Below are 22500 nucleotides of genomic sequence, written 5' to 3'. Positions count from 1 at the left end.
GCAGGCAGGTGTCAGGCAGGCAGCTAGGCAGGCAGGTGTCAGGCAGGCAGCCAGGGAAGCAGACAGCCAGGCAGGCAGGTGTCAGGCAGGCAGGTGTCAGGCAGGGAGCCAGGGAGGCAGACAGCCAGGCAGGCAGGTCACAGGCAGGCAGCCAGGCAGGCAGCCATCCAGGCAGGCAGGTGTCAGGCAGGTCTCTCCACAGAGAGATTATTTATGTAATGGGCCCTAGCGAGGCGAGGCGAGACTGTTTTTGTTGTGGCAGTGTAAGCTGCAGCGCAGGGCACAGTTCAAATGTCACTGTGATTCCTGCTGACCAACAGTTGATCGCAGCCCAGAAGTCTGGGATTCTGACGATAATGATGTTTGTGGAGAGCTGCTCAGAGACATTAGTCTTTTACAGGCCCTCAGTCAGTAATATACAGACACACAGTGGCTGAGTGGTGGCTGTGGTGTGTTGGTGACATTGCTGACGTTGGGAGCTGATTGCTACTACTGTGTTTAAATGAGGTTTGGTCAAGGGGAGGTTCAAAGAGTTCCCACTCCACTTACACCCTGCCTCCCTGGCCCTTAGCCCTTAGCCCTTAGCCCTTAGCCCTTAGCCCTTAGCCCTTAGCCCTTAGCCCTTAGCCCTTAGCCCTTAGCCCTTAGCCCTTAGCCCTTAGCCCTTAGCCCTTAGCCCTTAGCCCTTAGCCCTTAGCCCTTAGCCCTTAGCCCTTAGCCCAGTGTAAATGTATCAGACATGATTTTCTATCAGAAATACTGTTAGAATGTTTTTCAGGTGATGGCCATAGCCCCGAATAAAAAAAAGTCTACATTTTCTGTGAATGATTCTTTTTTAAATTTTATTATTATTATTATAAAAACAATTTTTACATGGTTGGGGTCGGAATAATTTTCACATATCAAAATGGGGTCGTGGGCCCAAAAAGTTAGGGAACCCCTGCCTTAGCACTTACCCAGGATGGATGAGGTGTCCCACAGAATAGTGCTTTAATAAATCTCATCCAAGCTCCATATATGCTCCAGATTACAAAACAATAAAAGTACCAGTGTACCAGCCTAAAGGCCATTTGATTAAGTTGCACTCTCAACCTTATACAGTAGCCTATCACGGTAGAGGCCTGTGGTCCATGGCTAAGGCAGGTTTCATTACCTGCGGCCTGACAGATTGCTGTGTTTGTTTAGTACAGGTCAGGTCCCCAGGCACACCTCCAATTATCAACTCATCTCTCAACACTGTGTATCACAGCCACCTGGATGTGGCTGTGGCTGCTTCTCCCAACCTCCCTCCGCTCCTCCCCTCCTCCTCTCCTCCCTCCCTCCCTCCCTCCGTTCCTCCCCTCCTCCTCTCCTCCCTCCCTCCCTCCCTCCCTCCCTCCCTCCCTCCGCTCCACTCCTCCCCTCATCTCCTCCATCTCCTTCCCTCCTCATTCCCTCCCCTCATCGTCTCCCCTCTGCTCACCTAAGCTCATCCTTGCTCTGCTCAGCTCTGCTCTGCTCAGCCCTGCTCAGTTCTGCTCTGCTCTGCTCAGCCCTGCTCTGCTCAGCCCTGCTCTGCTCAGCTCTGCTCAACCCTGCTCTGCTCAGTTCTGCTCTGCTCAGCTCTGCTCTGCTCAGCCCTGCTCTGCTCTGCTCAGCTCTGCTCATCCCTGCTCTGCTCAGCTCTGCTCATCCCTGCTCTGCTCAGCCCTGCTCTACTCAGCTCTGCTCAGCTCTGCTCTGCTCAGCCCTGCTCTGCTTAGCCCTGCTCTGCTCAGCCCTGTTCTGCTCAGCTCTGCTCAGCCCTGCTCTGCTCAGCCCTGTTCTGCTCTGCTCTGCTCAGCCCTGCTCTGCTCTGCTCAGCTCTGCTCTGCTCAGCTCTGCTCATCCCTGCTCTGCTCAGCTCTGCTCATCCCTGCTCTGCTCAGCCCTGCTCTGCTCAGCTCTGCTCTGCTCAGCTCTCCTCAGCCCTGCTCTGCTCAGCTCTGCTCTGCTCAGCTCTGCTCTGCTCATCCCTGCTCTGCTCTGCTCATCCCTGCTCTGCTCAGCTCTGCTCATCCCTGCTCTGCTCAGCCCTGCTCTGCTCAGCTCTGCTCTCCTCAGCTCTCCTCAGCCCTGCTCTGCTCAGCTCTGCTCTGCTCAGCTCTGCTCTGCTCATCCCTGCTCTGCTCTGCTCATCCCTGCTCTGCTCAGCTCTGCTCTGCTCATCCCTGCTCTGCTCATCCCTGCTCTGCTCAGCAATGCAATACAGGTGGAGAGAGTAAAGAGATTACAATGCTTGAGGGAGAATCAATTGGTGCTATTCATTTCATTGCTCTCCCCTCGGTAGGTAGGAGCTGTTTAGAAAAGCCCAGCACCTGAAAGTGAGGAATTGGCTAAACAATTGAGGCCACCTGCTCCTGCACACACACATACACACACCATTAACACAGCAAAGTAAACATTACTCTCACACACACAAGCACACACACACACACAAACACACAGCAACATCCCAGCCTATAGTCACCCATGAACATCTGCAGATGTATTTTCTGGTACGATGCATGCAACACATTCATACAAAGTAAACCCAGATAGTATATGTTTTGAATATCAGTTTCAGAAGGGGGAGTACATGCGGTGCCTTCTGACAGTATTCACACCCCTTAACTTATCACACATGTTGTTGTGTTACTGCCTCAATTTAACATGTATTATATATACAGTATATCTATAGATATAGATATGTCTTTAAAAAAATTATAATCTTAGACACTTTCGCAAATTTCTAAAAAAGAATAATACAGAAATATCTAATTTATATAAGTATTCACATCTCTGAGTCAAAACTTTGTAGATGCATCGGCGAATACAGCTGTGAGTTGTTCTGGGTACGTCTCTAACAGCTTTCCACACCTGGATTGTGCAACATTTGCCCATTATTCTTTTCAAAATTCTTCAATCCCTGTCAAATTGGTTGTTGATCATTGCTAGACAACCATTTTCAGGTCTTGCCATAGATTTAAGTCAAAACGGTAACTCGTCCTCTCAGGGCAATTCACAGTCTTCTTGATAAGCATCTCCAGTGTAGATTTGCCCTTTGTCGTACTGAAAGGTGAATGAATATCCCATGTCTGGTGGAAAGCAGACTAAACCAGGTTTTCCTTGAGGATTCTGCCTTTACTTAACTCCATTCTGTTTATTTTTTATTTAAAAAACTCACCAATCCATAATGATTAGAAGCATACCCAAAACATGATGCAGCCACCACTATGCTTAAAAATATGGAAAGTGCTACTCAGTGATGTTTTGTATTGAAATTGTCACCAACATAACATTTTGTAATTCTTCTTTCTTTTCACTCTGTCAATTAGGTTAGTATTGTGGAGTAACTACAATGTTCTTGATCCTCAGTTTTCTCCCATCACAGCCATGAAACTGTAACTGTTTTAAAGACACCATAGGCCTCATGGTGAAATCCCTGAGCGGTTTCCTTCCTCCTCGGCAACTGAGGTAGGAAGGACACTTTTCTCCCATCAACCAATGGGTGCCCTTCTTTGCGAGGCATTGGAAAACCTCCTGGTCTTTGGGCCTGAGTCTGTATTTGAAATGCACTGCTCGACTGAGGGACGTTACAGATCATTTGAATGTGTGGGGTATAGAGATGAGGTAGTCATTCTCATGTTAAACACTATTATTGCACACAGAGTAATGAGTCCATGTTATTATGTAACTTGTTAAGCACACTTTTACTCCTGAACTTATTCATGCCATAACAAAGGGTTTTGAATACTTATTGACTCAAGACATTTTAGTTTTTCATTTTTTATTACTTTGTATATAAAAAAATCCCCAAACATAATTCCACATTGACAGTACAGGGTATCCCGTGTAGGCCAGTGACACAACATCTCAATCTAAGCCATTATAAATGTAGGCTAATACACAACAACATGTGGAAAAGGTCAAGGGGTGTGAATACATCCTGACTGCACTGTAATGCAGCAACACACGACACCATTGGAGAGTTTGAAGTGTGTACTGTACTGGTGAGTTTATCGCTGTGCAGCGCAGAGCCCGACCGACAAATGACCAGGCACAGGGCCACTCTGCAGGAGGGGAGGGAGGGACCAGCACTGGGAGGGGGGTAGTAGTGGGCTGTATGCTTGACTGGGCCTCACATTGGAAATCATTTCATCTGCATCACACAGTTCAGTATCCCTGCCAACGCCCTGACAGCCCCACAGAGAACAGGGCCAGATTCCTCACACTAATCAGCTACAACAGGGTGGGAGGGAGGGAGGGAGGAGAGAGAGAGAGAGAGAGAGAGAGAGAGAGAGAGAGAGAACACCACCCCCATCAACACACTCCCAGACAACCACGCACAGCCCAAAAGTTCCCCTCTTTTCTTCTTCTCCTCTTTATTCCCTCATTTCAAGTCAGCACTCTCAGCTCTGCTTTGACAGGCCGTCTCCTGGAGGAAGAGACAGCAGCACACTGTTGATGGTACTGAGGTAGATTTTGGAGAGAGTGGCAGAGAGAGAAAGAGAGATGGATGATTTTGGAGAGAGTGGCAGAGAGAGAAGGAGAGATGGATGATTTTGGAGAGAGTGACAGAGAGAGAAAGAGAGATGGATGATTTTGGAGAGAGTGGCAGAGAGAGAAAGAGAGATAGATGATTTTGGAGAGAGTGGCAGAGAGATGGATGATTTTGGAGAGAGTGGCAGAGAGATGGATGATTTTGGAGAGAGTGGCAGAGAGATGGATGATTTTGGAGAGAGTGGCAGAGAGAGAAAGAGAGATAGATGATTTTGGAGAGAGTGGCAGAGAGATGGATGATTTTGGAGAGAGTGGCAGAGGGTGGCAGAGAGATGAATGATTTTGGAGAGAGTGGCAGAGAGAGGCAGAGACGGATAGAGAGAGAAATGCAGGGTATGTGAATCAGCCTGAATCAGCCTGGCCCATTGCTGTAGAATCTGATATTATCTTTCCCTCAAGTATCTATTTATATACTGTAACTGCAGGGGAGGAAAATGATAAATACACAGAACAGACACAAAGTCAATAAGACATGGCTGCCCAATGCAGTCTGATCATTGTTACAGTCAGAGAGAGCATGTCTACTGCAGTGGAAGGTTTGGGTTTGGGGCAGCTCCTGGAATTACCCTGACAGTCAAGTGTGTGCTTTCAGTGTTTAGCACCTAACAGTGATGGGCTCAGGCAGAGTGCAGAGCACGAGTCTCTGCCTGCCTGCCTCTCTTCCTGCCTGCCTGCCTCTCTTCCTGCCTGCCTGCCTCTCTTCCTGCCTGCCTCTCTTCCTGCTTGTCTCTCTTCCTGCCTACCTGCCTCTCTTCCTGCCTACCTGCCTCTCTTCCTGCCTGCCTGCCTCTCTTCCTGCCTGCCTCTCTTCCTGCCCGCATCTCTTCCTGCCTGTCTTCCTGCCTTCACTGCAGTTGATGGAACTGGAATCTGCTTTGCACCTGTGAGCTCACTGGCAGCCAGCCAGCTATCTCTCTCTCTGGAGAGGATGTGGTTGTATTCCAGTCTTCAGGGGTTGGTTAGTTAGAACCTGTAGGATAGGTCAGATTCCAGTCTTCAGGGGTTGGTTAGTTAGAACCTGTAGGATAGGTCAGATTCCAGAGGAGATAACAGGTTGATGTGTTAGAACCTGTAGGATAGGTCAGATTCCAGAGGAGATAACAGGTTGATGTGTTAGAACCTGTAGGATAGGTCAGATTCCAGAGGAGATAACAGGTTGATGTGTTAGAACCTGTAGGATAGGTCAGATTCCAGAGGAGATAACAGATTGATGTGTTAGAACCTGTAGGATAGGTCAGATTCCAGAGGAGATAACAGATTGATGTGTTCAGATTCCCCCAGAAATAAGTTTCTGTGTTATGTATGGGTGTCTCCTAGAGATGAGCTGTGTTTGGTAGGGCCAGCAAGGAAACAAAACAAGAATCAGATCAAACTTCTTTAGTAAACAGCCCTGTTTTCCATGCTATAGCTCATATCATTTTACATACAGCAGGTTTTTAAAGGACCAAGGAGATTGGTCTGCTTCGTGTTTTCATTTTTGCCATAGAAAAACATGGGAAGGTAACTCTGGTTAAACTCCTGGTATCGTCACAGCCCTGGTGTCTGGGTGACTGTGTTAGGGCCAGTGTGGTGTGACGCCACTGACAGCGCCCCTAAAGAAGATGAATCTGGGTAGCAGAGGGGGCTGAGAGGGCCATGTGCGGGGTGACACGGCAGGCCAGCACGGAGGCGTGAGGCGACCAGTAACATCATCCTATCGCCACCCCCAGTTTCCCCCGACTACCTGCTCACATCCCCCTCTGATGACATGACAGATATGGTCCTGTCACCCTACACATCAGGGACAGGACACAGGCGGGACAGAGAGGGAGAAGGAGAGAGAATGAAGGTACAGGGAGAGGAGGGAGAGATATACAGAGTAGACAACCAAGATTAGACAATACATATTTAATAAATATATGTATGTACGTATGTACGTATGTACGTATGTACGTATGTACGTATGTACGTATGTACGTATGTATGTATGTATGTATGTATGTATGTGTGTATGTATGTATGTATGTATGTATGTATGTATGTATGTATGTATGTATGTATGTATGTATGTATGTATGTATGTATGTATGTATGTATGTATGTATGTATGTATGTATGTATGTATGTATGTATGTATGTATGTATGTATGTATGTATGTATGTATGTATGTATGTATGTATGTATGTATGTATGTATGTATGTATGTATGTATGTATGTATGTATGTATGTATGTATGTATGTATGTATGTATGTATGTATGTATGTATGTATATTTTTTTAATGTATACATTTTGCATTCGTTCACATTCAGCTAACATCTCATGCAGAATGGATGCCTCATTCTAAATGGATGCCTCATTCTAAATGGATGCCTCATTCTAAATGTGTCACACATCTTCAGTCCTAACCCCATAGCTGATGGAGTCTCGGCCAGGGTTACTAGTTGGTGGTTTATGGGGCTTCAGTGACTGGAACACCACAACGCTTGGGTCTGAGGTTGCCCTTGGATACCTGTGATCTGCACACTCTCCTGTCTGTTGGCAGAATAACTGATGTCTCTTTGGGGAGCCCTTCCTTCCTGCCCTGGAGGAGACAGTTGCGGGTATTGATTTGGTCGGTGAGCTGTGCATTCTCCTGGAAGCTAAAAAAATAATGACAACAAGATGATCAAAGGCCCAACCTTCTGCTCTACATATGAATACATGTGTGCTAAAGATAATAGATAGAGAGCTGCTTCTTGTGTGGTCACTGTGTGGGGAGATATGATGCTACTATTATAGCCTCCTCTATCCATGGCAGTGAGAGAGGAGAAGGAGTTCAAACACACAAGCAGTTAAACAGGTGTTTATAGTCAGGCTTTGGCCAAACAGCGATAACATTCTGGCTCCAAAATGAGAATGTCAAAACTTCTCATAACAAATGTCAGTGTGTTGGAGGTTTTTATGTGTCAATGTGTTTTCTGGGATTTGTTTTAATGTTTCGGTTTATGACTTCTTGGCAGTCAATAGATGTTTTGCTAACAAATCTATGTTGAAGAAAGGCCCTGCTAGATCTGAGCCACAAGAAAAAGACACAGAGTTATTCAGACCACTAAAACAGCATCTAAGGACTGTTCCCAATCTTGGTCAAGCCCCTTGAGTAAAAACACAAAAGATAAGGTAGTGGGTGCAGTCATCCCTCATATCATCCCTCATATCATCCCCTCCCTCTCCTCTGTGCTTCTTTGTTTGCTCCCTGGTCTGTGCTTTAGTTGAGGATTGGATGCCTGGCTGCTCGGCCCAGCGCGCCACGGTGGTGTTATTGCGTAGCAGGGAAAAGACAGCCGTTTAATTGGAACGTGTGCCCTGAGACTCTGTGAAGTGCACTCACCTCAGCTCAGAGAGCACTTCATTGCACAGCACCAATGATCACATTAAGAGGGCAACAGAAAGCATATTTACCATAAAGGTTGTGAGAAAGGAGAACCAATAGGAGGCGCAAATTGACTCGCTCTCCTGTGAGTCAGGAGGCTGGTGAGCTGTATGGCCTAGTGGCTGATGGGAAGATGCATTAGCCTTTCACTTCCTCTCTGTCTCTGGGTCCAGCTGTGGCTGGGGTATCACATAGGGAGGAGTGGAGCCAGGGGACAGTGATGCTAGGGGACATCACTGTGTGTGTGTGTGTGTGTGTGTGTGTGTGTGTGTGTGTGTGTGTGTGTGTGTGTGTGTGTGTGTGTGTGTGTGTGTGTGTGTGTGTGTGTGTGTGTGTGTGTGTGTGTGTGTGTGTGTGTGTGTGTGTGTGTGTGTGTGTGTGTGTGTGTGTTCACTGGGGTTACTCAGCTGTGTCAGATGGCATCATTTCACAGGTGTTAAATGTTTAGCAATTTTCCTATCAACCGTTTCATTTACATGTAGATGGACAGATTCATTGCGGTAGCATCAGTTTTACTACTGGATGAATATATAGTAGCCTAACCATCCTCCTCTAGACAGGAAGGTCAGTCTGACAAGTCACGTTTGCCCCTCTCCCCTTCCATCTACACAGCTCTGGTTTGCCTGGCAGGAAAATGACAATTGTGGATGCATCTGCTGTGTAAATTTCCACAGGAAACAGGAGAGCAGATGGAGACTGAAGGTTTAAGTAATTAGAAGGCAGTAGATTGGAAAACAAATTGGATTAAAATAAATTAGACTGAATCGAGTCACGGCAGATTCGATGTGGAGCCTGGGCGTTGGTTTGGGTGTAGAGCTACTGTGGACCCAGTGGATTGTGGGGGAAGCAGATGCTCCAATGAGATCAGAATGAATGTGTTGTTGACACTCCATCTGGGGGAGAGGGTCCCCAAGTCCTTATCTCAACCCTCCATTTATCTATGTCATCATGTTAATTAGTACTGCATCCGTTAACTCACTTAGCACCACAATACTAACCTGAACCCGTACCCACCAACACTGTCAGAGACACTGGCTGCAAGGCTCGTCTGAATTTGTGCTTACCTTCCCGAATACTGCCAATGGAGGAAGAGGTGGGAAAAGCAAGCGAACGAGAGCCAGGGGAGAGTAGCTCCGTTATTGAATAGGAAAAGCAAATGGATTTTCTCGTTTCAGAACCAATAGCAGATGTATAGTGAAGCAGCTACACAAATCCATGGAGATTAGATCAATGGAAGATGGACACCAGGAGCTGATTGTGCCTCCCTACCCCCTCCCCTACAAGCCCCTGTCTGTGGCCCCACTTAGGCCCTGGCCACCAAGCCTGATCGCTAATCAATGTCAGGGAAATGGAGGGAATTAGCCCAAATTAGGTGGAGAGAGGAACAGACAACGGCCCTGTTCTGGGGTCAATACACCACTGTCTGATCTGCCTGACCCCTGCTAAGACGAACACACACAGGTGTTTGAAGTGTTTTATTGCTGAATGGCAGGTTTCTCTCTCAGTGTGTCTTTGTTAAAGTGGACCAGACTGGGGTAAAGTGTGTCCTTGTAGGTAACAGTGAACCAGGCTGGGGTAAAGTGTGTCCTTGTAGCAGAGGACAGGGCTGGGGTAAAGTGTGTCCTTGTAGCAGAGGACAGGGCTGGGGTAAAGTGTGTCCCTGTAGCAGAGGACAGGGCTGGGGTAAAGTGTGTCCCTATAGCAGAGGACAGGGCTGGGGTAAAGTGTGTCCCTGTAGCAGAGGACAGGGCTGGGGTAAAGTATGTCCCTGTAGCAGAGGACAGGGCTGGGGTACAGTATGTCCCTGTAGCAGAGAACAGGGCTGGGGTAAAGTGTGTCCTTGTAGCAGAGGACAGGGCTGGGGTAAAGTGTGTCCTTGTAGCAGAGGACAGGGCTGGGGTAAAGTGTGTCCCTGTAGCAGAGAACAGGGCTGGGGTAAAGTGTGTCCTTGTAGCAGAGGACAGGGCTGGGGTAAAGTGTGTCCCTGTAGCAGAGGACAGGGCTGGGGGTATGGTAGCAGAGGACAGGGCTGGGGTAAAGTATGTCCCTGTCCCTGTAGTAGAGGACAGGGCTGGGGTAAAGTGTGTCCCTGTAGCAGAGGACAGGGCTGGGGTAAAGTGTGTCCCTGTCCCTACAGTAGTCCCAGAGGACAGGGCTGGGGTAAAGTATGTGTCCCTGGGGTAAAGCTGTAGCAGAGGACAGGGCTGGGGTACAGTATGTCCCTGTAGCAGAGAACAGGGCTGGGGTAAAGTGTGTCCCTGTAGCAGAGAACAGGGCTGGGGTACAGTGTGTCCCTATAGCAGAGGACAGGGCTGGGGTAAAGTATGTCCCTGTAGCAGAGGACAGGGCTGGGGTAAAGTATGTCCCTGTAGCAGAGGACAGGGCTGGGGTAAAGTGTGTCCCTGTAGCAGAGGACAGGGCTGGGGTAAAGTGTGTCCCTGTAGCAGAGAACAGGGTTGGGGTAAAGTGTGTCCCTGTAGCAGAGGACAGGGCTGGGGTAAAGTGTGTCCCTGTAGCAGAGAACAGCGCTGGGGTACAGTATGTCCCTGTAGCAGAGGACAGGGCTGGGGTAAAGTATGTCCCTGTAGCAGAGGACAGGGCTGGGGTAAAGTGTGTCCCTGTAGCAGAGGACAGGGCTGGGGTACAGTATGTCCCTGTATCAGAAGGCAGGCAGGCAGGCAGGCAGGCAGGCAGGCAGGCAGGCAGGCAGGCAGGCAGGCAGGCAGGCAGGCAGGCAGGCAGGCAGGAAGGAAGGAAGGAAGGAAGGAAGGAAGGAAGGAAGGAAGGAAGGAAGGAAGGAAAGCACAATGGGCTGTGTGGACAGTACACTGCTCCTCTATACAGTACCTCACTGACACACCTACACTACTGCCCCCAGGGAAGGGCATTGCCTTGTACCCACACACACCTGACACTGCAGTCTTACACTGCACACTGCCAAACACCATCCTTTCTGCTCCGTCAAGACTATTAACTGCAGTGTATTGCGTTATATTTTTCATTGACTGGGAGGTGGCTCGTAACAATACATCCTGCATTTATTGATCAACATTTTGCTGCCAGCAAGAGTAGAGTTTTAGATGGGGGTGTTGGATAGGATTGGGAAGGCAGAGGACAATACAAAGTAAATATTTGGCAGAGTAAAGCCCTGTTCGTTGTGCTCCAGGACTGCATGTGTGACGGTTTGGTGGTGGATCAAACCCTTTTGTCTGGAGCTTTTGCAGGGCCTCAGTGATGCAAATGTGGCCTCTGGCGTCTTATCTGCAGGATTTAGACTTGGTCACAGAGAGACACACATGGCACTGAGACTGGGCTGGGGCAGCATTATCATAGTGGCCAGACTCACAGCCCTGGCCCAGTGTTAGACTCACAGCCCTGGCCCAGTGTTAGACTCACAGCCCTGGCCCAGTGTTAGACTCACAGCCCTGGCCCAGTGTTAGACTCACAGCCCTGGCCCAGTGTTAGACTCACAGCCCTGGCCCAGTGTTAGACTCACAGCCCTGGCCCAGTGTTAGACTCACAGCCCTGGCCCAGTGTTAGACTCACAGCCCTGGCCCAGTGTTAGACTCACAGCCCTCGCCCAGTGTTAGACTCACAGCCCTGGCCCAGTGTTAGACTCACAGCCCTCGCCCAGTGTTAGACTCACAGCCCTGGCCCAGTGTTAGACTCACAGCCCTGGCCCAGTGTTAGACTCACAGCCCTGGCCCAGTGTTAGACTCACAGCCCTGGCCCAGTGTTAGACTCACAGCCCTGGCCCAGTGTTAGACTCACAGCCCTGGCCCAGTGTTAGACTCACAGCCCTGGCCCAGTGTTAGACTCACAGCCCTGGCCCAGTGTTAGACTCACAGCCCTGGCCCAGTGTTAGACTCACAATAAAGGAAGAGGCCATGTTCTGAACATCAGGGGAATAGCATTTTAACAGACCCAGCCCTGTCCCCATACCCAGACCCAGCCCTGTCCCCATACCCAGACCCAGCCCTGTCCCCATACCCAGACCCAGCCCTGTCCCCATACCCAGACCCAGCCCTGTCCCCATACCCAGACCCAGCCCTGTCCCCATACCCAGACCCAGCCCTGTCCCCATACCCAGACCCAGCCCTGTCCCCATACCCAGACCCAGCCCTGTCCCCATACCCAGACCCAGCCCTGTCCCCATACCCAGACCCAGCCCTGTCCCCATACCCAGACCCAGCCCTGTCCCCATACCCAGACCCAGCCCTGTCCCCATACCCAGACCCAGCCCTGTCCCCATACCCAGACCCAGACCCAGCCCTGTCCCCATACCCAGTCCCAGCCCTGTCCCCATACCCAGACCCAGCCCTGTCCCCATACCCAGACCCAGACCCAGACCCAGCCCTGTCCCCATACCCAGACCCAGCCCTGTCCCCATACCCAGACCCAGACCCAGCCCTGTCCCCATACCCAGACCCAGTCCCCATACCCAGACCCAGCCCTGTCCCCAGCCCTGTACCCAGACCCAGACCCAGCCCTGTCCCCATACCCAGACCCAGCCCTGTCCCCATACCCAGACCCAGCCCTGTCCCCATACCCAGACCCAGCCCTGTACCCCCCAGCCCTGTCCCCATACCCAGACCCAGCCCTGTCCCCATACCCAGACCCAGCCCTGTCCCCATACCCAGACCCAGCCCTGTCCCCATACCCAGACCCAGCCCTGTCCCCATACCCAGACCCAGCCCTGTCCCCATACCCAGACCCAGCCCTGTCCCCATACCCAGACCCAGCCCTGTCCCCATACCCAGACCCAGCCCTGTCCCCATACCCAGACCCAGCCCTGTCCCCATACCCAGACCCAGCCCTGTCCCCATACCCAGACCCAGCCCTGTCCCCATACCCAGACCCAGCCCTGTCCCCATACCCAGACCCAGCCCTGTCCCCATACCCAGACCCAGCCCTGTCCCCATACCCAGACCCAGCCCTGTCCCCATACCCATACCCAGCCCTGTCCCCATACCCATACCCAGACCCAGCCCTGTCCCCATACCCAGACCCAGCCCTGTCCCCATACCCAGACCCAGCCCTGGCCCCCCAGACCCAGCCCTGGCCCCATTCCCAGCCCTGGCTCCAGACCCAGCCCTGGCCCCCCAGACCCAGCCCTTGCCCCTGACCCAGACCCAGCCCTGGCCCCCCAGACCCAGACCCAGACCCAGCCCTGGTCCCAGCCCTGGCCCCCCAGACCCATACCCAGCCCTGACCCAGCCCTGGCCCCCCAGACCCAGCCCTGGCCCCAGACCCAGACCCAGACCTATCCCTGGCCCCCCAGACCCAGACCCAGCCCTGGCTCCAGACCCAGACCCAGCCCTGGTCCCAGACCCAGACCCAGACCCAGCCTACGGAACAGTCACATTACACAGAGACAGACCTCTGACAGTGGGGGGACAGATATACTTTTGTTTGTGGCTGTGTCCACAATGCCCCCTCTTCTCTCCCCTTTGTGAACGTGTGTTTTTGTGTGTGTGTGAGTGTTTTTGTGTGTGTGTTTTTGTGTGTGTGTGTGTGTGTGTGTGTGTGTGTGTGTGTGTGTGTGTGTGTGTGTGTGTGTGTGTGTGTGTGTGTGTGTGTGTGTGTGTGTGTGTGTGTGTGTGTGTGTGTGTGTGTGTGTGTGTGTGTGTAGCTGGGGTTCAGATGTATGCTGTCTCCGCGCCGCCGTACTCTGTTCACTCTTGGGTCCAATTACCCAATAGGCCTTAAATGTATGGTTGAGAGGAGCAGATGGCTGGTGTTAGACTGGTGGTTAGACTGGTGGTTGGACTGGTGGTTGGAGTGCTGTCCTCCTATTACCTGATGAGGTGGAAAGACAGAACAAACAAGCAGAAGAACCTATAGCTATGGTAGTTGAATGGATGCTAATAGGATCATCTTCAATAGTCTCTTCCCGCCTCTAAGGGATGTTTATACTGTATGAGAGAGTTGAGAATGCTAGAATGAAGAAATCTAGTTTCAGGAAAACAGTGAGCTGTTAAAAGCATATTATGTCTCCTGTTCATGTTGTGGTGTTCCTCACCTCCTTTCTTTCTTCTCTTCTCTTCCCAGGATCCCGTCTGCGTCAGGAGGACTCCCCACCCCGGATCGCGGAGCACCCCTCTGACTTGATCGTGTCCAAAGGGGAGCCGGCCACCCTCAACTGCAAGGCAGAGGGGCGGCCCAGCCCCACGGTGGAGTGGTACAAGGACGGGGAGCGGGTGGAAACGGACAAAGACGACCCGCGGTCTCACCGCATGCTCCTTCCCAGTGGCTCCCTCTTCTTTCTACGGATCGTCCACGGACGACGCTCCAAACCGGATGAGGGCTCCTACGTCTGCGTCGCCCGCAACTACCTGGGAGAAGCCGTCAGTCGCAATGCGTCCTTGGAAGTAGCATGTGAGTCAACAATTAACTACATAACATTTATTTATTTTATTTATTTTATTTTTCTCATTAGGTTGTTTATGTTGCTCTCCGTGTTTGTATGGGTAGAATGATTTCCCTTACCAACCTTACTGATGGAAAAAGCAGACAGAGGTAGTTTGTCCCTTGATCTCCAGAAGGAATGACAGGGTTTACGTTTAAAGCCTCAAGACAGACTGAGACATAAAACATTGTCTTGTTGTTGGGCATCATGGTTTTCTGCCAACATTTAATAATGCTATTATTTCAGAAGAATACAATTTGTCTTTGTGAACTACAGGAAATTGCACTGTGTTTGTTCTGAAAATACATTCAAGCTGGGGGGGGGGGGAATCAGAGTACCTTTAATAGAACGAATAGACTCTGTAATTACATGACATGCTAGTGTTTATTTCATCTTCTTGTTGCTGAGTGTCTGAAAGAACTGGAGAAATCCTCTATGCATTAAACCCAAGCTAGGAGTGGGTGAGGTCTACTTTTAAGAGAATGTTTGATCTGTGCCTTCATTGTTTTTTGGCATATATTTTGAAGAGAAGATTACACAGAATTGTGTTGTATTTTGAGTAGACATAATTGTGGGGATGTGATGGACGTTCTATCCCAGGGGAGGGATCATGGTGTTTGAGGTCTATGAGGTTAGTGAGGGATCTGGCAGCCATTTGAGTTGGATGCTGCCAGGGCAGCGCTACCTCAGAGGGATAGTGGGTCGGAGGGTGGAGCAACAACCACAGATGAAATCTCCCCATGGACATTTGATATGGGCTGCCGGTGCTGTGCTGGAAGACACTGACTGGCAGGCTGCTGCTGACCCAAAGATCAGCTTACCTTTGAAGAGGAGCACCCAACTGGATCTAAGTAGGGTTCCCATGGAGGGGCTCCTGTCTCACAGAGACTCTCAGGGTCCACACACCCTCTGGGCTCTGTGGAAGGTTCAAGGGCCCACGGTTCCTTAAGTTAACTCTCTGGAATATTTATGTTTGTTCTGCACCATGCCTTTAGACACACAGAGACCTAAACTGTGTTTTAGGTATTCATTTTGTGATTTTAATTTGAACCCTTCTTCCACTTGCTGTGCATAGGGCAGGAAAGAGTGAGTTGGGCTGCCAGGTTTCAGGTCATTAGTAGTGAAACAGTATTGGACTGGGGCCGTAGGGGAATTGGCTGGACTGGCAGCTTAAGTGAGAGGAGGCTTTCATGAAGTCTGCTCCCCCAGTTGATCAATGCACAACGCTTTTTATGCATTGTTATGAAAATAATGGCCATCCATCTTGGAACTGGGGAATGATGATACATAAAGGAAATGAATAGTTAAATCAGCTTATGTTGATGACAATTGTGTATGGATTCCTTGGATGTATGGAATCATGGGATTTTGTGTGTGTGTCTGTGAGGAATATGGACTGTGGGAGCTGGTGGTTGCAACATGCCTTTACTGGGGTGGTTGACCAGTTTTAATTTATTTTATTTCACCTTCATTTAACCAGGCAAGTCAGTTAAGAACAAATTCTTATTTACAATGACGGCCTGGGAACAGTGGGTGAACTGCCTGTTCAGGGGCAGAACAACAGATGTGTACCTTGTCAGCTGGGGGATCTGAACTTGCAACTTTTTGGTTATTAGTCCAACGCTCTAACCACTAGGCTACCCTGCCACCCCAGTTGTGGTAGCTGTGGGGATGGGGAGTGAGGGTTAGCAAAATGTCCTATGTGAATTGCAGGGTCGTTATTGTGGTTGGTTGCCTGGGCCAACCGGTCGCCTCTGATCCTGTCCCCGCCTCTCCCATTGGCCCCTCCCCCGGGCCCCTCCCCCGGGCTTCCCAGAAGCCCCCAGGTGCTAACAGTGTGACAGCAGCTTGATCTATGGATCGATGTAAGATGAAAAATGACAATGATGGAGTCCAGGTCTTTTCCATTCTCTGGATGGTAACTAGAGCCAGGTCTTATAGGAGGAGGAGGGGGCTGAGAGGTGATTTGGGGGTCTACTAAATCCAATTGCAGAGGCTTACAGTAGTGATTAGGGTTATCATCACCTTCCATCCCTACTATGCTTCTAACCTTGCTGCCAATCGCATTAGCACACATTTAATCCATGTCAAATCAGATGCCCCCCCTCCCCTTCAGATGTTTTATATGTGATGCCCCCCACCACCCCCTTAGACCCACCTCTGCCCCCTCTTCCCCTGTATTGAACCTACCACTGCCCCCCCCCCCTCTCTCTCCCACCTCTACCCACCTCTCTCACGAGTGGTTGAGCAGGAACCCGGTGAGATAATTGAATTGCAGCTCTGAAACAGATTGAAGACCGTGTCTGCTGGGTCGAGGAGCTCTGGACACCACACTGGGCTCCGTTCACTCAACACCACCAACGGCTGCATTAGAGGGAAGAGGGGAAGAGAGGGAAGAGGGGAGGAGAGGAAGAAAGGGAAGAGGGAAGAGAGGGAAGAGAGGGAAGAGGGGAGGAGAGGAAAAAGGGAAGAGAGGGAAGAGAGGGAAGAGAGGGAAGAGGGGAGGAGAGGAAGAAAGGGAAGAGGGGAGGAGAGGGAAGAGAGGGAAGAGGGGAGGAGAGGAAAAAAGGGAAGAGAGGGAAGAGAGGGAAGAGAGGGAAGAGGGGAGGAGAGGGAAGAGAGGGAAGAGGGGGAAGAGAGGGAAAAGGGGGAAGAGAGGGAAGAGAGGGAAGAGGGGAGGAGAGGAAAAAAGGGAAGAGAGGGAAGAGAGGGAAGCGAGGGAAGAGGGGAGGAGAGGGAAGAGAGGGAAGAGAGGGAAGAGAGGGAAGAGAGGGAAGAGGGGAGGAGAGGAAAAAAGGGAAGAGAGGGAAGAGAGGGAAGAGAGGGAAGAGAGGGAAGAGGGGAGGAGAGGAAAAAAGGGAAGAGAGGGAAGAGAGGGAAGAGAGGGAAGAGGGGAGGAGAGGAAAAAAGGGAAGAGAGGGAAGAGAGGGAAGAGAGGGAAGAGGGGAGGAGAGGAAGAAAGGGAAGAGGGGAGGAGAGGGAAGAGAGGGAAGAGGGGAGGAGAGGAAAAAAGGGAAGAGAGAGAAGAGAGGGAAGAGGGGAGGAGAGGGAAGAGAGGGAAGAGGGGGAAGAGAGGGAAAAGGGGGAAGAGAGGGAAGAGAGGGAAGAGGGGAGGAGAGGAAAAAAGGGAAGAGAGGGAAGAGAGGGAAGCGAGGGAAGAGGGGAGGAGAGGGAAGAGAGGGAAGAGAGGGAAGAGAGGGAAGAGGGGAGGAGAGGAAAAAAGGGAAGAGAGGGAAGAGAGGGAAGAGGGGAGGAGAGGGAAGAGAGGGAAGAGGGGGAAGAGAGGGAAAAGGGGGAAGAGAGGGAAGAGAGGGAAGAGGGGAGGAGAGGGAAGAGAGGGAAGAGGGGGAAGAGAGGGAAAAGGGGGAAGAGAGGGAAGAGAGGGAAGAGGGGAGGAGAGGAAGAAAGGGAAGAGAGGGAAGAGAGGGAAGAGAGGGAAGAGGGGGAAGAGGGGAGGAGAGGGAAGAGAGGGAAGAGAGGGAAGAGAGGGAAGAGGGGAGGAGAGGAAGAAAGGGAAGAGAGGGAAGAAGGGAAGAGAGGGAAGAGGGGAGGAGAGGGGAGAGGGAAGAGGGAAGAAGGGAAAAGGGGGAAGAGAGGGAAGAGAGGGAAGAGGGGGAAGAGAGGGAAGAGAGGGAAGAGAGGGAAGAGAGGGAAGAGGGGGAAGAGGGGGAGGAGAGGGGAAGAGAGGGGAAGAGAGGGAAGAAGGGGAAGAGAGGAGAGGAAGGGGAGAAGAGGAAGAGAGAGGGAGAGGAAGGGGGAGGAGCAGAAGGAAGGGAAGAGGGGAAGAGAGGGAAGAGAGGGAGGAGAGGGAAGAGAGGGAAGAGGGGGAAGAGAGGGAAAAGGGGGAAGAGAGGGAAGCGAGGGAAGAGAGGGAAGAGAGGGAAGAGGGGGAAGAGAGGGAAGAGAGGGAAGAGAGGGAAGAGAGGAGAGGAAGGGGGAGAAGAGGAAGGGAGAGGGAGAGGAAGGGGGAGGAGAGGAGAGGAAGGGGAGGAGCGGAAGGGAGAGGGAGAGGGGAAGAGAGGGAAGAGGGGAAGAGAGGGAAGAGGGGGAAGAGGGGGAAGAGAGGGAAGAGAGGAGAGGAAGGGGGAGAAGAGGAAGGGAGAGGGAGAGGAAGGGGGAGGAGAGGAGAGGAAGGGGGAGGAGAGGAGAGGAAGGGGGAGGAGCGGAAGGAAGGGAAGAGAGGGAAGAGAGGGAAGAGAGGGAAGAGAGGGAAGAGTCCCTGCATTATTAATATGGTCCAGATTGGCCAGACAAGTCCAGTACATGGACTGAGTTTAGCTCTCTAAACATCCTGTCACAGGGCTGAACCGTGCCTCTATAGGGTCAGAGTATTGAAGCACCTATACACACACCTGAGTCATTTCATTCATGTATATCTCTGTGACATCATGCCTGCACACATCAGAGGACATGTTTGTTCTACTTTCCCGTGTTGTATACAGGTGCTCATATACCCAAGAGCTCACCTACTTTACTCCATGGTCACTTGGAACTGGTGTTTGCAGTCTGGAAAGGCCTAGCATTGGGCATTCATTTGGTCATCGCTTCCTGGTGCATATCATTGATAATGTTATCGTCGCATATTTATTGTTACATCTGTTTATAGCAACTATTCATGAGAACACATTTTATACGTGCAAATCATGATGTATTTATTGGAAAACAATGAAAGACGCCATAGAAAAGTCACTTGTCTGTAGTGTCCGTCTGCCCTCTGGGAATGACCAACCTGTTTTAGGAGCCCAAGGACACTTGTAGAGGGATTCCCTGGATCAAAACAAATGTGCTAAAGTAGAAGGGAGGGGAATATATACACATTGATCATGTCACTGTTGAAGGACCCTGATGATCTCTTTCAATTATCATACCTTCATGATTGAAACTACTTCATGTTATGGAGAATATTAAGTGTCATTTAGATTGTGGTGATTTTTGATTGGTTAACTATTTTTGGCAAGTCCAGCCTCATGACTTTGCCATTTGTCATTTAGAGATGTTGTCCTGCCTGGATTGTTGAACTCCACAAAGTGTAAATGATGCAGTGGTGACTCCATACCACTGCCCTTTAGGCCTCCAACCACAGAGCCAACCATACACACCACTCATATTCAATATTACCCAATGACCACACCATGCTACACTACTCATAGATGCCCTTTAGGCCTCCAACCACGGAGCCAACCATACACACCACTCATATTCAATATTACCCAATGACCACACCATGCTACACTACTCATAGATGCCCTTTAGACCTCCAACCACGGAGTCAACCATACACACCGCTCATATTCAATATTACCCAATGACCACACCATGCTACACTACTCATAGATGCCCTTTAGGCCTCCAACCACGGAGCCAACCATACACACCGCTCATATTCAATATTACCCAATGACCACACCATGCTACACTACTCATAGATGCCCTTTAGGCCTCCAACCACGGAGCCAACCATACACACCACTCATATTCAATATTACCCAATGACCACACCATGCTACACTACTCATAGATGCCCTTTAGGCCTCCAACCACGGAGCCAACCATACACACCGCTCATATTCAATATTACCCAATGACCACACCATGCTACACTACTCATAGATGCCCTTTAGGCCTCCAACCACGGAGCCAACCATACACACCGCTCATATTCAATATTACCCAATGACCACACCATGCTACACTACTCATAGATGCCCTTTAGGCCTCCAACCACGGAGCCAACCATACACACCACTCATATTCAATATTACCCAATGAACACACCATGCTACACTACTCATAGATAGATGCACTGGCCTTGACTTTATTTTTGCCTATAGATATACAATAATGATACAGTACACTGGCTGTAACGGTGCACCAGATTTCATTATGGCTTCTTGTTTAGTGTCTTACACTTTAGGATATTAGCAAAAAGAGAGAAAATGCCTCTGTAAATTGTCGCCTGCAGGGTATCTTTGCGCTCTGCTTTTGATAATCTAATGCTGCCTGACATGCTTCCACAGACTGACTCCAGGCCTGCTCCTCTGCATGTATCTCAGCACTGCAGATAAGAGAGTTCCCAGTCCCACTGTTCTCTCTTTTCAACATAAACTGGGTCAATGGGCAGGTTCATAAATCATAGTGAAGCTTGTGTCAGAGCAGTGCTAGCCTCAGTCACTGCGCTGAATACATTCGCTAGTGCAGGGGAAATACATGTATATATGTACGTGTGACAAGATGCACCTGGGGCAATGGAATCCCCAGGAAAAGGTTCATTAGCCCCTCTCTCTCTCTTCAGGTGGAGAGATGCTCGTATGTAGCACCACTCCAGATACTCACATGTAGGATGAACGCTTGTACTTTTAATTGAGTGTTGGATGTGACTCAAGCATTCTGGAGTGTGTGTGTGTGTGTGTGTGTGTGTGTGTGTGTGTGTGTGTGTGTGTGTGTGTGTGTGTGTGTGTGTGTGTGTGTGTGTGTGTGTGTGTGTGTGTGTGTGTGTGTGTGTGTGTGTGTGTGTGTGTGTGTGTGTGTGTGTGTGTGTGTGTGTGTGTGTGTGGGGGACGTGTTTAACTATTGTTGAGTTGTCTCCACAAGAATATTAAACAAAACATGTTGTTGACCAACCGGGGACGTTAGCTAGCTAGCTGCTAGGAGGATGTCATGCCATTGGAGGACTGGGTGAGTGACTGACTTTTTCCCCTCATATCGTTTTTTGGTGGCTATACACAGCTAGAGATGCAGGTGTCATTTGGCTTGCTAGCAAGAACTTGAACAACTGTTATCCAGTTAGCATATCTCTTGCATTCGCAACAATTCACTCTGGCTATCTGCTCCGATTTCAGAGCCCTCTCATCTGAGTGTGACACAGCGCAGAATAACTGATGAATTTACAAACATGCAACACCTGTTAAATAGTGTCAGAACCTGGTCTCAATCTCTAAAGTAACACTTAGTCAAGAACTCTAGATAACATGTTCACAGCCTAACCAGCTCTGCTACAGGGAGTACAATGGTCAGAGTGAGGTGTTCTCTCATTTGTGTCTGGAAGTAACATTGGCAGGCAGAAGGACAATTCCCCATCTTTTATCAGTGCAATTTTGACAGCCAACAAGCTGAAAAACTCTGAGAGGGTTTATCTAATGTTCCTTCATTAGATTTTAGCTCATTTTGCTCTGGTTAGCATCAGTTGTGATGTTGTTGATGTGTATAACTGAGAGAGAGCCTACCTTTTCATGGTTGTTTGATCTCTTTATTTTTCTTACCCTTTTCTTTCTAACAAAACAGAAGAGATTAAATAAGAACATCATTCAAAATCATTATTATTTTATTATTATAATCATTCTTTTTTAAATCGTTAGCCCTTCTCTGAAGGCCCAGAGGTCACCTCTGTGTTTGGGTTAGTAATAATTTGTAGAATGGCTCTCACCCCCTCCTCTGGTCTTGGTCTTGACTCGGTCTCACCCCCCTCTGGTCTTGGTCTTAACTCGGTCTAAACCCCCCTCTGGTCTTGGTCTTAACTCGGTCTCACCCCCCTCTGGTCTTGGTCTTAACTCGGTCTCACCCCCTCTGGTCTTGGTCTTAACTCGGTCTAAACCCCCTCTGGTCTTGGTCTTAACTCGGTCTCACCCCCTCTGGTCTTGGTCTTAACTCGGTCTAAACCCCCTCTGGTCTTGGTCTTAACTCGGTCTCACCCCCTCTGGTCTTGGTCTTAACTCGGTCTCACCCCCTCTGGTCTTGGTCTTAACTCGGTCTCAACCCCCTCTGGTCTCGGTCTTAACTCGGTCTCACCCCCTCTGGTCTTGGTCTTAACTCGGTCTCAACCCCCTCTGGTCTCGGTCTTAACTCGGTCTCACCCCCTCTGGTCTCGGTCTCACCCCCCTCTGGTCTCGGTCTTAACCCCTCGGTCTCAACCCTCCTCTGGTCTTGGTCTTAACTCGGTCTCACCCCCTCTGGTCTCGGTCTAAACTCGGTCTCACCGCCCTCTGGTCTCGGTCTTAACTCAGTCTCAACCCCCTCTGGTCTCGGTCTTAACTCGGTCTCACCCCCTCTGGTCTCGGTCTCACCCCCCTCTGGTCTCGGTCTTAACTCGGTCTCAACCCTCCTCTGGTCTTGGTCGTAACTCGGTCTCACCCCCCTCTGGTC

At 50.1% G+C, this 22500-nt stretch overlaps 1 protein-coding gene across 13 annotated transcripts in view; it reads left to right on the top strand.

Annotated features, from left to right (window-relative positions):
- Nucleotides 1-22500, top strand: part of LOC124005506 (roundabout homolog 2-like) — an 832377-nt gene that overhangs the window by 251043 nt on the left and 558834 nt on the right. For all 13 annotated transcript variants that reach the window (XM_046314843.1, XM_046314840.1, XM_046314832.1 and 10 more), the window contains exon 2: nucleotides 14004-14330. In XM_046314843.1, coding sequence (XP_046170799.1) covers nucleotides 14004-14330 — 327 coding nt within the window. The remainder of the gene's footprint in view (nucleotides 1-14003; nucleotides 14331-22500) is intronic.

The sequence above is a fragment of the Oncorhynchus gorbuscha genome, linkage group LG19 (assembly GCF_021184085.1).
Source record: "Oncorhynchus gorbuscha isolate QuinsamMale2020 ecotype Even-year linkage group LG19, OgorEven_v1.0, whole genome shotgun sequence".
In the NCBI taxonomy this organism is placed as follows: domain Eukaryota; kingdom Metazoa; phylum Chordata; class Actinopteri; order Salmoniformes; family Salmonidae; genus Oncorhynchus; species Oncorhynchus gorbuscha.
Note: the sequence above shows the minus strand (reverse complement) of the source record. Positions and strands in the feature narration are given on the sequence as shown.